This window comes from Abramis brama (assembly GCF_963993115.1).
Source record: "Abramis brama genome assembly, chromosome: 11".
Lineage (NCBI taxonomy): Eukaryota > Metazoa > Chordata > Actinopteri > Cypriniformes > Leuciscidae > Abramis > Abramis brama.
Window position 1 is genome coordinate 12841051 of NC_139973.1, and position 13989 is coordinate 12855039.

Consider the following 13989-nt stretch of genomic DNA (forward strand, 5'->3'; position numbering starts at 1 on the left):
ACATATATTTGGGGTAAAAATGTATGAGGTACCTTGCAATATGTCAGTAAAATGTTAGTTATGTAGCTTCTTGTTTATTGAACTTGTATAAAATATCCAAATGTCTGAATACCAGACATTCATGCTCATGTTGCTAAACATAAAAATGCAATATTAGCCTATAGCTGAAAGTAATCCTTGTAAATGACAGTGACTTGTTTTCATTCCCAGAAAAGCTCTGCATCTTCCTTCCCCTTCTCAGCTCTTAAAAAACTGAAAGTTTAAAATAAACCGTGAAACATGGCTTCAGAAAGAGATTGAGTGGTTCTGGGGGTTTGTTTCTGGGGAATCTGGAATGATTCATAAACTGGAATTAATTTGATTTAAAATGGAATTTCCTTGGTTTGAGTTACTTCCCTTGTTCCAGGTTGAATTATTGTCGGCACACTGCAGTATCTCAATACCAAAAAATATTAGAAAGTAATTCATTTCAGGTCAGAAATATCCGACAGTCACAACTTCAAGTAATACAGAAAGACACATTTTACTAGTTCAATCGTTTTTTGTCAGGACTCGTTCTGCTCTTGAGTGAAGAGCAGGTCTGGGAAGATGACTACTTTGATTTTTGTCTCATTTCAGCTTTCATTGTTTCCCACAGGGCAAGAGATGAAGGCTTTTCCCAAAAGACTGCTGCTGTAGACTCAGTTATTTTTCTGGAGGAGGCCCTTGAACACAGAACTGACCTAAGCATTGAGTTTTGAGCCTGACTGCATTGATGTAATGGAGGTAAAGCTTCTTTATCATTTGTCATAGAGTTATAATGCCTTCTCCTTTGTGAGTCACAAAAATACTCAGGCAAATGAGCCGGAGGCGTTTCTTGGATGCATGTGCCGACCGCATATTTAGTTTTCTTAGACGTATCTCACCTGCTGCGACCAACACACATTTGAAGACCAAAATGAGCTCCACATAGTGAGAATGATAACAGGCACAATTAGAAAATGTGAGTGCGTATGTTGGTTGCTTTTCCCCCCTCACTTCTTGGTGGAGAACTGGATATAGGCCTAGTAATTACAGTACTAACAATGTTTACTTGAATAACGGCTAGAAAGTGTCAGCACAGGCAAAATCTTTCAGAGGTGAAATTTAGTATTAGTGATTTCATTACCATTTTTGATGAATATCAGCATGTATGTTCGCACGTTCTTATTGCATCAGTCCATAAATGCCATTTAAACTTTGACTCATTTTATTACACAGAACCTTGATGAACTGTGATGTTACCATGGCAACAACACTTTACAAGTTTAAGAATCACCCCGGCTTCCCCTTGCAGGAACGAAACAGAAGCCGAGATTTCATGCGTAGAATTACTCCCTCGATACTTCCTGAAGTAACTCCTATAAAACGTTCCCACAAAATGCAATCAAAATGAAAGAAATACAGGGCCGTCGGAAGCATCAAAAATGTGATTTGAACACTTCTTTTTCTTCCTATGAGAGTTCATTTCCTTCTTTGATATTCCTGTCCTTATTTGCCATAAAGAACATATTAAATTGGAATTTAATGATGAAATACTGTGTCACTGATCTAGTGGGGGTTCAGAAGCATGGCAATGGACCATTACAGAGCATGCTCAAAGAAATCTATTATGGCAGCCTCGTTTCGCATCATTATATCCTTTCTGTAAACAGAGAATCAATTGAAGTTGAAAATCGAGGGTGGTTTTTAGGTCATTGTGTATATTTATTAATGTCATTTTCTGTTCTAGAACAAAGATATTCATAGTTTCACAGCTGTATATCACTTTCGAGACTCCACATCGAGGATCAAGTGATGCAACCCCATTGTCAGACTGCTAGAAAAGAGGAAATGTCACTGATCATATATGGCTCTGTATTGAATTATTCAGCAGTGTAAAAATAGAATGTGTGAAACCTTCAATTCTGGGTGGAACTGAAAAACTATCTTAAACAAAGAGCTGATGAGATACTGCCCCCTACAGGACTGCAACAGCAATGCAGATCATGTTTTATCATGGATTCTTTTCTAATTAGGTCAGAATGTTAATGTACAGAAACTGACATTTTTTCCCCAGCATTATCCTGTTATTAGAAAGACAAATTCAATATTACCTCATTTGTTTCATATTATTTTAAACATACAGTGTAACTAGAGGACAAACCTGAATAATATATTTTACTACCTAATTGGAAAACAAATTGCAGCTATTACCTCTACTAAAATACATTTTTATAATAAACTTCCATAATAATATTTTGTAGAAACATTATAACATAAAATAGTGCTTAACATATTAAAAAAAACCTATAAATTACAAAAGTCACTGAACATTAATGTAAAGATTTTCATATTCAATATATATATTCATATTTTAATGTATATTTAAATAATTGAAGATGCACTCTTACAAGAATATAACCTTAAAGGGATCTGACAGGCGATTAATTATTTTGTTTTATTAAATTTTATAAATTAAACAGCTCAAAAATGTGCTTTATCCCAAGAAAAAAAAAAAAATGAAATAGCTAATTAAACATGAAAGTTTTATGCAATAATTTAAGACGTTTTATTGGGCCTTTTTGGCATAAAGAGTTCTTTGAGAAACCATATGTGGACTTTATTGGCACACTGCAAAAAACCTTTTCCAGGATTTGTTATCACAACTTTTTATCTTTTGTCAAATCAACTTAGATAATTAATGTGGTTCAGATAACATAAAATTTTAAATTGTCTATTTATTAAACTAATTATCGTATCAACTAATTTTTTAATTGTATTTCAATGAACTCAAAATTTTAAAGCAACTTTTTAAAGTTAAATCAACAATAATTTTGCAGGTTTCCATTGTGACAGCACGCCCTGCTATTGTGTTTCCTAGATCAATAAAGATGATCTTCTTCAACATTTACAGTAATAACACACGTGAACAGTGCCATCTTAAGGCACAACAAAGCAATGAACAGCAGTTCTGTCCTGCAGATGATGACTGATGCATCTCTAATGCATTGTGGATTTACTAAATGAATGTAAAGGTGTTAAAACACTGTCACTTCCTATTGTCAGTGACAAGCCTTCACAATATTTCACAGAGCCGTGGTGCAGTTGATGATGGATGACATATTCCTGGAATTAACTTGTTTCATCTAGAAATTAACCAGCTATAAAAAGACTACTTTAGAGATCCTGTTCCCATAACCTTTTCTGTCACTGCGTGGAGTAATCAATCATTCTGTTTCTCGTCTCATTTTAATTACAAACTGATAACCATTTCTCCTCAGCAAATCATTTTTGGATACTGCTAATATTGTTTCAAATGAGGATAATGTCAGTCTCTCCATGACCAAATCCCCTTGATTATATTGTTGCGGCTGATTTATAATAATTAATTCCTGATAAGCCTCAATAGAAGGGGTTAGTTTGTTTAATGGGGCTTAATTAACCTTCAGTAACTCCTTGAAGACACTGACTAACTGGGTTGAGCTCTCGGAGATTCCATGCATGACAGATGTTTGACAGGTTTGTTATGTTCAACAGGGTTCAGAGGCTTCAACGAATGGTTTGCTAAAATTTTTTAATTCTGATATCATTTACTCAGGTCATTCCAATACAAGACATTCTACACTCTTACATAAAAACAAAAATGTGGATGGGGGACCAAAGCTGATAAAACTGCAAAAAGGTGACCCTAAAATAGAATTGTGTGGGGAACAGACAGATATTTAAGTTATTCACTGAAAATTTTGCCTGGATATTCTGCTTGATAGCCGTGGCCTGTCGATAGACTTTTATCCAAAGTGACATTGCATTTCAAGATAAACATTTTATCAGTTCAAAAAACTTGTTTGTTAAGCCAGTGTTGAGTAGTTACTCATTTTGAGTCTCTAGAGCATGTAGCAATAGCCTCAGGCAGGTATGTTCTGCACCCCATGACATTTTTATGGCAAAACACATAGCATGACTGCAATCACATAAATATGTGCTCATACACACATCCATTCATCTAATAAATAAAATCCCAAGAATCTTCCACTAGTATTTTCAATTCAGTTTCTTGAAAAAACTCAAAAACATGGTACGTTAAACTGTACTAATAATGTCCCTGATTCTGACATCTAATTTGATCAATAAGTTGTACAAACAAACCAAATTTTTTCGTTCAGTAAAAGGGGATATGCTGATAAAAACAAGTCAGCATCATTTAGGAACATGAAAGATCATGAAATCTCAGCATGACACTGGCAGAGCATGAACTGTGGAAACCTGCTAACTGAAATCAATTTAAATGTTTTTGTCTGGCGTACTAAGAAAAATTCTAAGGCACAAAGCACAAGTAGTCTGTTATAATAAACTCTCTACAGTGTGTGTGAAGATATTATAGTACCAGGTCTAAAGGTAAATTCTGTCCTCCATCTATTTCAGGTTCATCCAACAGCAAAGAAGCGTGATGATAAATGATACATGTCTTTAAAAGTTCCTGGTCTGCTACAGTGAGTCAAGGTTAAAAATGTTCTTACATAGCTATTATTACAGAAAAACTTCCACTGTTTACGAATTTTCAAAATCCAGTCATTTCAATAAGAATCCACAAGGTCAGGTACATTGTGTGAGGGCGAAAGATTTCCCTACGCAGATTGCGCAACGGATTTGCGGCATTGACCAATAGAAAGCTGCTTAGTTTGAAAGTAAATTCTGTGTGAGTTTTGCTTCATACATCTTCTACACTGTTAACAACAGACAATGGTGAAATTTTGGCAAAACGTCACACAGTTTATAACAATTTTTCAAACTTCAAAGATGTATATATATACAGACACACACACACACATATATAGTATATATACACACATACATTATATAAACACTTATTTAAGAATCGATTATTCACGATTAATCGATTTGACAGCACTAGTAGGGATTCTGATTTATTCAACAGTCATGAGTCGTGAAATATTAATTAAATGACAGGAGTTTTATTCAAATATTACAAACTATGACATAAGCTTCAGGGGTTTTAACATACTAAACAGTCATCTAGCAGTTCAGAGGGGCAAATAAACTTAAAATGGATCACAGGCCTGTCCATAACTGACATATAATGGGTCTAGGAAACCTAATCAACTAAATGGGGATGGAGACAATAGTGGGCAGCTCTCCAATGGGCGGAGGGTTGTACTTCTCAACACGCATGAGTCGACGAAGAATGTCATCTCGGTCCCTGGGCCAGGTGAAGACTTGCGTGCTTTGAAGCCATGAAGGGACATGGCACTGAAAAGCAGACAGAAATGTTGTAAACTAACGCAGAGGCATCATTACATCTGAACTGGATTTAAGAGGAATATATTGGAGTAATCCTTTAGGTGTTACCAGAGCATTGTACAAACAAACACAGATGTCTATTGCTGTTATCATAATAGTTCATCACAAATGAGGATTTTGGCGAGTACTTGTTTAAACAAAAATACATTTTCATTAAAGGGATAGTTCACCCAAAAATGAAAATTCTGAAGTTGTTCCAAACCTGTATGAATTTATTTCTTCTGCTGAACACAATTCAAATATATTTTGAAGAATATGGATAACCAAACAGTTGATGGGCCCTATTGACTAACACAGTAGGAAAAGAATACCATAGTAAATACTAAGTCAATGGGGTCCATCAACTGTTTGGTTACTGACATTCTTCAAAATATCTTCTTTTGTGTTCAGCAGAAGAAAGGTTCATTCATACAGGTTTGGAAAACTTGAGGGAGAGTAAATGATGACAATTTTCATTTTTGGGTGAACTATGGGTTTTAAATAGTTAAATAATCAGTTGCTGAAAAGATAGACAGTTTTACCTTCTTGGCACCAGGAAACAAAATGGGGATGAATCTATAATTCCTGGCCCCATTCTGAATGAATTCGTTTTGTAACTAAAATACAAAGTTTTTTTAAGTCAATTGACAAGAAAAATAAGGAAAAAGCTATTTCCACTAATTATTTGTGAGTTGTACCTGCTTGTGTATGTAGACAGTGTTGAGCGTTTCATCGTTTTCCATGTAAAACGAGGCATTGGTCACAATCTCGTGGTACTTTGGACTAATGACTATGATGATCAGATAGTCTTTCTGTGCATTTAAAAAAAACAAACACAAAATTAGACAACTTTATGGACAGAAAGTAGCAATTAGGCCTACTTCACATAATAATTAAAAAAGTTTGTTCGCTCTGTAAATGCTGAAACTAGAAAAGCAGGGTTTATCGGTCAGAAATATGCTAGAAATATGTCCTCCCCCACTTGAGGTCTGAATTAAATTAATTAGAACTACTTGTTTCAGGGTTACATGTTTTTTTATTAGATGGTCTAAAAATGCATAAAATTAAAAGTTTTGCTGGATTTGTTAGTGGCAAGATTGTTCATGCCATTCAGATTAATGCAAAATAAGAATACCTGGGCATCATAAAACTACTACTTGTAGACATTCATTTTAAAGGGAAAAGGGTGTCAGGGATCAATCCTTGGCATTTATACGGTTTATAAGGTTAAACAGTGACATTTAATCAGATATATATCGCATCAATGATATTTTTTTTTGAGATTTGTAAGAACTGAAGACATCCTCAACAAAGGAGAGCACCCACCAATAGGCTCAATGTGTTGACCATAAACAGCGATATTAGTTCTCCCACTGCTTGCAATTCAATAGTAAGCATTGCTTTATAAATGCAACCATTGAACAAGTTCTCCTAGCTTAAGAGGTTACATACATCTCACGTCCTTGATGATGCATTAGAATTTGGTTGTTTATTTAAGAAGCCAAAATGTCATAGATAGACCTTCACAAATGACCTATGGCCTATTCATAAATAATAATAATAAAGAATGATCACAGATGAAAATGTATGTATACAGAGTAGAAGCACTACAGTCATCCACACATGATTTGGGCTAATGAGTGATAAAAACCATCTTGAGGTCATATTTAACACATCACTATGCAAAATTGTCTTATGGTCTCTTTTTCTGGTGTTTTATATACAAATTTATATTTTTTTAAAATTCACTTTGTCAGTTATTGTGAAATATGATGCTATTAATCTATATTGTGAAATATGATCTCTTTCCAATAAACCTGCTCCTGAATGGCCTGTAAAAACAAAAATGGTTTGGTTGCTTTACAGTTTTCGGTCTTACAATATTACCCTGTAGGTGATTCTTGGCCAACATAAGCTGCAATGTGGTCTAGAACTTATGCTGTGCAAGTCAAACTATAAAAAACACACTCTCTGAAATACTAGGTCTACTTACTTCACTGATGTATCTTTCCATGAAGTCAATCTTGCTTATGCTCTTGAACTGTTGTTCAAACATGTCAATCTGTGCAAAAAGAACAAACGGACTGAACATTATCTCTGACAGACCCCGTACCAGGTGACAAACATGGCTGCAAGGCAGTGTTTGGCACAAGTTGCATGTCTTACGTGAGTGTAGAAGCCATTGTGTCTCAGTAAGGCAACAAAGTTGATGATCTCTTTGACATGTTTTTCACTGTCTGCTTCATAAGTAACAAACACCTTCCCTGCAATAATGAAGAGTGAAAAAGTACATTTAATAGATCCTTCCAGAATTATAATTCAAGATATTATATTCTATTTAGTGCTGTCAAATCGATTAATTGTGATTAATCGCATGTAACATAAAAGTTTTGGTTTATATAATATATGTGTGTGTGTGTGTGTGTGTGTGTGTGTGTGTATATATATATATATATATATATATATATATATATATAATATTATTATTATTATGTGTGTGTGTACCCATATATGTTTGCATATATATATATATATATATATATATACATACATACATATGTGTATACACACACACACACATATATACATATATACACACACATATATTACATATAAACAAAAAAAAATGTTTTGTTAGATGCAATTAATCGATTTATTAATTACACGTTAGGGCTGCACGATTGTGACAAAAATCATAATTGTAGATTATTCCTTTGAAGAAACCCCTTCAGAGTGATGCAAGACCCCTCCGCTTCGCATCCTGATCACTCTGTCTGGGTTTATTTTGCGATAACAGCCAGCTGGATGTACATTATCCCTTACATATTATTATATTATATTATTAGTCCTTTTGTGAAATTAATTTTTGAAAAATATATTTTTGTGGAATTTGATTTAAAGTACCATTAACTAAATGTAATCTACCATATAGCATCTTTAACACAATCACCTTATAATCAGGTGACTCTGAAGAAGAACAGATATGATCAAGTTTAAATTGTTTCTTTATTATAATCTGAAGCTACTGGCACACGCATCTTATTCAAATTCCACATTCTTTCAGTGTTGCTCAACATCAGTGTGTACACTCACTTTGCTCCAGGGACAGAGGGGCTGTACTTGGAGTTAGTTTAGCTCGAGGATGAGGAGAGGTGTGGCCACTGTGAGAGATCAGAGAATTGCATAAAGACCTCAGAAAGCGGAGCTGAATTCATCATTGAAAACCAGCAACCTGTAAAATCACCTACAAGACCCACATTAATTGTCCCACCACTATTATACATTACCTATGAGTGAACTCTGAGGCTGATTGTCTGCTGTTTTCAAGGCCTGATGGAGATGAAATGATGAAGTGAGTGAGACATTAATCTGCATACACTGTAAAAATGCTTTTATCAGGTAACCTAACCAAAATATTATTTAATATGATTAGATCGGCCTGATAAATTGAGTTACTTGTCAGTCAGATCAAGTAAAAAAAAAACTTTTATTATGAATACTTGCCCATTTATAACATGCTTTTCCATCATTTGATGAATTTCTGCTGGCATGATCAATACAAATGTACACAAACATCTCATTTTATTAATATTACGTTTACCGCCTGCAGTAATAGCTCAATGTTAACTGTGCCAGACAAATATTCAAAATTAAAATTAAGCAATAAGTTTGAAACATAAAATAGAAATAATCACTTTTTTTTTTTTAAATGGCCTAATCAACAGACTTTAAAATGTTTATTTTAATTAATATCTTAAAGTAGTTAAATAAAAAAAAATAAAGATTTTTTACATGGAAAAATAAAATAAACTGACATTATTTAATTTGTGTTTAAAAAATGTGGTTAAATAAAACAATAAAATAGGGAATTAAAAGTCATTTTCAAATGCACATTGTAAACTACATTTCAAAAAGACATTTGTCAGCTGCTTTTCTTTATCCATTTGTCAATTAAAATGAATGAAAAAAGCCATTGTTCAGTTCACTTGTCTGTGCAACCAATCAGCTTTAGAATCGTTAGACTTTCAGCTTTTAGGCATGTCAGATGGACTATCACTGAACAGTAGGATATATTATACATTTATTAAAGTGGGAAGTTTACATATGTGTCGATTGTAATGCAATGGAAGATGTTGCAAACACAGCCAGTCAGCCACTTCAGAAATTATGCATTTAAACAAAAAGGGCTACAATCACTTAATTTAAATATGGTTCAGCTACAGTATTTCAGTTTATACCATGGTCTGGGTGAATACTCGATTCTGATTGGCTGCAGGGTGTCCATTAAAAAGTGATAGAGGACACCTAGTAAAGGAGTTCTGGTGAAACTGACTGTTTACGTTCGAAATTAATAAATAAATGCGCTGGCTACATCAGCTGTGAGTAACCATAGCAACAGGCAGTCAAAGTATCCGTTTACATGTAAAAAAAAAAATAAGTGTATTGTGATTGTCACTAACATTTTAGTAACTAAACTGAATTTTATTAGGTTTAGTGGCAACATGTTACAATGTTTACATGGTACAATTTCTGGTAAGCTACACTTTTTTATTATTTCAATTCAATTCAATTATTGTGATTTGATTTAATATTGACTCATTTGGATAAATATTAGGTAGGCTACACAAGATAGGCATTATTTTTTCACCTAATGCTGTAAACATACAGAGATCCCTATCAGCTGGCAGTATTATTTAAGGTAAAAATAACTAATTTACATTATTAAATATTATTATATATTAAATATAATGCGTTTTTTTAATTATAATAACAACTTTATTAAATGATATAAGTAAAAAATAAAATAAATATGTAATATAGTACACATATTTAGCAAAATACTCTCTATAGCTCTTTTTTTCTAGCCAACTAACGTGCTATAGCCTATTATGGTCATCAAATGGCTTTCCTGAGGTAAATGTTATGTGACATAATTGTTCTCCAGCTGTTTTATTGACCCCTTTGTTTGATTGATTGGTCGATAATATGTATGAGGAATATACATTTCGGTAAGTATACTGTATCTTTCAACAGTGTTCATTCGTGTTTATTTACTATTAGCTAGAGATGATCGGTTCACCTGCCGCTAGGGATCTGTCACGTCACATTTACAAGCGCCAAAACGGTATTTATTGTTTGAATTTCGTAATAAAAGTGACAGAATCTGAGAGCTGAGATGTTTTTATATCATAAGTAACCTGCTCTGTCTAGTCTAGTCGTCCTCTTTGCTTCGAGAATTTTCTGTGCGTGAGAAAATGGATGTGTGGCGTGAGAGCGTGTCTCTGCGTGTCTCATCACGGTGAATGCGTGAGAGTTGGCAGCTCTGTATTAATGGACTTCGGTGGAGGCCGACGCGCACGCCTCGCCGTCGTCCATTAATACCTGACGGCATTAACCCTTAAGGCCTCATTATACTTCTGCGTCGGACCTACGCCGGTGTCGTGCCGAATTTTGACTCCTGCCAAATTATTACCCCCCTAGTATTGGTAGGTTTAGGATTAGTTGTGGGGGTGGGGTTAGGTTTAGGGGTGGGGTTAGGATTAGGTAATCAGGTCTGACTTCAACAAGGGGGGTAATAATTTGGCAGGGAGTCGAAATTCGGCACAACACCGGAGCCTATTCGCCGTAGGCAACGTGTTGGTTTTAATTTATACTTCTGCGTCATTGTCCGCGTTGACGCGCACCTAGGGAGCATGTGAAACCCCGAGGGAGGGGTGTTGTGCCGAATTTCGACTCCCTGCCAAATTATTACCCCCCTTGTTGAAGTCAGACCTGATTACCTAATCCTAACCCCACCCCTAAACCTAACCCCACCCCCACAACTAATCCTAAACCTACCAATACTAGGGGGGTAATAATTTGGCAGGAGTCAAAATTCGGCACGACAAGGGGTTCTGGCACACCAATCACAGCGTTTGCGTCCGCGTAGAATTGACGCGTTGTTACATTTTTGGAGAGGTGCACGTCAGGGTACGCCGTACCGCGCGCTACACACAGCCTACGACGTAGCTACGGTGGCAGTTCGACGCAGAAGTATAAATAGGCCTTTACACATTCAACATTTGTCTAAACTATATTGTTGATTGGTGCTCAGTGAATAAAATGTAAAATGTGAAATGACATACCGCACATAAAAGTCATATTTAACCTTCTGACAGTAAGTTGGGTGAAATGGAAACTTGTTGCTCAACTAAATGCCATAAATTTGATTTGGCACAGGCTGAATTTGCTGTAGGCTTGATAACGATCCCTGATAAAGACAGCATACAGTTATTAAGTAATTTTAAAGACAATGGGCTTGTTTTAAAAGCTGGTATTATTCATCACTGTTTATGGTCTTGATTGACAATTTTACAAGTTTCATGTAAAAAAAAAAAAAAAAAAAAAAACCTCAATTATGACTCAATCATAACAGGCATTGAATTTTTACAAAGAACCGAGACTTACGTGAAGGCCAACAGGGCGTCTGGTAATGTGGTCTGTAATGACAGCCATGATCCATTTGATACACATCCACAGGGTGCTGACTACAGCAGGGCGGCCCACGGGACGCGCAGGGTTGTGCGTGCATGCAGTAGCTGTGAGGCGGGAATGCAGTTGGGATAGAGTGCAGTGAACGTGGCTGTTCTAGGCTCCCCTCTCCCAGACTGTGCCTATCTGGAGAGCAAGAGTAGCAGGAATCACCAGGATAACTGGAGTAATTTCCAGACACCAAGCAAGAGGGAAGGTTGCCACTAGGGTATTCCACTGAACTTCTGCCCACTGAACTCGAGTGGAGCAGGTCTCCGTTGTGTGGCTCTAGGGTGCTTAGACATGCTTCCGTCTGACTGGGATAGGGCGTCTGGGGACTGTAGCCGGAGGGTAGACCTAGCGGGGGTTGGTAAGGTCTGTAGCTGGACTGTGTGGATCTGTAGTTGGTCTTTCTGTCTCGGCAGATATCCGTGAAGTCAGCCTGTGCGCTCAAAGACTCATTCTCAGACATGCTACAGTCAGCGTGGAAGAGCTGGGAATCGGTGGAGTCTGAGTCACAGATGCCGTCCTCAGTAATGATTTTATCCATAGTTTCGTCGTTCTCTTCTGGAAAGTTGAGGGATTGTAAACTGTAGTGGTCAAATGGAGAAAGATTCCTAGTTAATGAGAAAGAAAACGTAAGACCTGAAAAATTCAGATAAAGAGTAGGCCCTACTTGAAAAGAAATGGAAAATCAACATTTGAAGAGTGACAAGACACAATGACACTGCAATAGATTGAGAATATTGCTGTAGCTTGCAGACTTTTTAATATTTATTCAAACAGTGATGTTTCAATCAAACAACCTTAATGCATTTTGAAAACGTAACAACTGGTTCCCAGATGCCAGAAGGCGGCTGTCAGACAAAAATGTTTGAATAAACAGGTCACAAAAATAAAGACAGCCCAGTGCGAGCTGTTGGTTTATGTTAATATATATTGCATACCATATTTTATATTATGTTTATAAATTCTTAATCTACTAGCCATAAGTAAAAATAAGTATCTTGATAAAATTGGTGTCATTATGGGAGGTATATTTTACCTATATTGTAAGCAGTGCTGAGCAGGCATCATCCTTGTGCCTAATACAAAAGAGCTGCAGCCATTTCATATCCCCAGTCAGCACAAAAATCTGTAATGTGGTTAATAAGATATGAATACAGGAAGCCTTGACTGCATGATCACCCTGTGAAATAAAGTTGTATTTGAGAAAATGAACAACCTTTGGCTACTGAAACACAGGAACCCACAATTATGCCAAGGGTTTTTCTCTCTCTCTCTCTCTCTCTCTCTATATGCTACTGTATGACATTTAAATGCACATTACATAAACAGCGGAAAACACCTCAATATGCAGTGGAAACCAACATGAGACATGGGAAATCACAAGTAACTAAGGCCATCAACCTCAAGCACAAATGGGGCACAGAGGATACCAATACAATAACTTCCATTACCACAACACTTAAAATCAAAATACTGTAGTTATATGATCAAAATACATTAAATGGGATCTGCGAGCAAAAATAATAATAATAATTGTAACAATAAGAATTATGTTTACTGTAAAACAAAAAGAAAAGAAAAAAAGTAGTAGGCTATTTTGGAAATTTTCGTTTGTGTTCCGCTTTCCGTGTTCAGACTTTAAAACTGTCACTGCCGCGGGCTTCATACTCAGGTGAACATTGTACAAGAAACGCATATTAAGTTTTTCATATTTCTAGCTTCGTAACGTAGTACTATAAAAGTAACACCTTCCAAAATGAAATCTTATAGAAGATTAACAGCTTAAATACTTTTAAAAAACGTATAAAACTCAGACTCTGGTCTTATACGACTCTTTCAATTTCACCTATTCGACGTCTAATGTCACATGAAACACGTCCATACCTGTAAGCTGACCAGCAGATTTGGTGACGTGAATGATTTAATTCCGATCAGTCTCTAATCGCTGGACATTACAGACCGCGCGAGCTGTAGCACTCGAAGAAAAGATACATACTGCCTGGAAGTTTCTGAACACCTGCCTGTTTTCACACCACAAACTCCCCCCACTTCCCAGAAAGCACATCCTCCTCGTAGTTGCTTATCTGCCTTCATCAAAAATCGTTCTTATAAGCCGATTCTTTTTAAAGATTCTGACGAACCGATTCGCACAGTGTTTGTAAATCACTTGAC

General features: G+C 35.8%; 1 protein-coding gene across 6 annotated transcripts; it reads right to left on the bottom strand.

Moving 5' to 3' along the window:
- Positions 1-3557: 3557 nt before the first annotated feature.
- On the bottom strand, positions 3558-13870 carry traf3ip2l (TRAF3 interacting protein 2-like). 6 transcript variants are annotated; one of them, XM_084128723.1, is made up of 10 exons: positions 13702-13870; positions 12854-12943; positions 11746-12398; positions 8586-8628; positions 8392-8459; positions 7465-7562; positions 7292-7360; positions 5997-6110; positions 5841-5915; positions 3558-5268 (listed from the first exon to the last, which is right to left on the bottom strand). In XM_084128723.1, exons 2-10 carry the CDS (start codon positions 12883-12885, stop codon positions 5122-5124), a joined length of 1299 nt encoding a protein of 432 aa, XP_083984849.1. In that variant the 5' UTR covers positions 12886-12943; positions 13702-13870; the 3' UTR covers positions 3558-5121. The 6 variants fall into 6 exon arrangements, with proteins under 6 accessions (XP_083984849.1, XP_083984847.1, XP_083984850.1 ...); XM_084128721.1 differs by having other exon boundaries at positions 11746-12425; positions 13702-13864; XM_084128724.1 differs by having other exon boundaries at positions 12854-12997; positions 13702-13862.
- Between the last annotated feature and the right edge of the window lie 119 nt (positions 13871-13989).

Excerpts from the sequence above, each read along its gene's own strand:
- traf3ip2l (XM_084128721.1), bottom strand. The coding sequence starts at position 12,885 with ATGATGCCTGCTCAGCACTGCTTACAATATAG. Across the intron at positions 7,563-8,391 it reads CCCTCTGTCCCTGGAGCAAA|GGAAGGTGTTTGTTACTTAT; the intron begins GTGAGTGTACAC and ends TCATTATTGCAG. Across the intron at positions 7,361-7,464 it reads ACAATGGCTTCTACACTCAC|ATTGACATGTTTGAACAACA; the intron begins GTAAGACATGCA and ends CTTTTTGCACAG.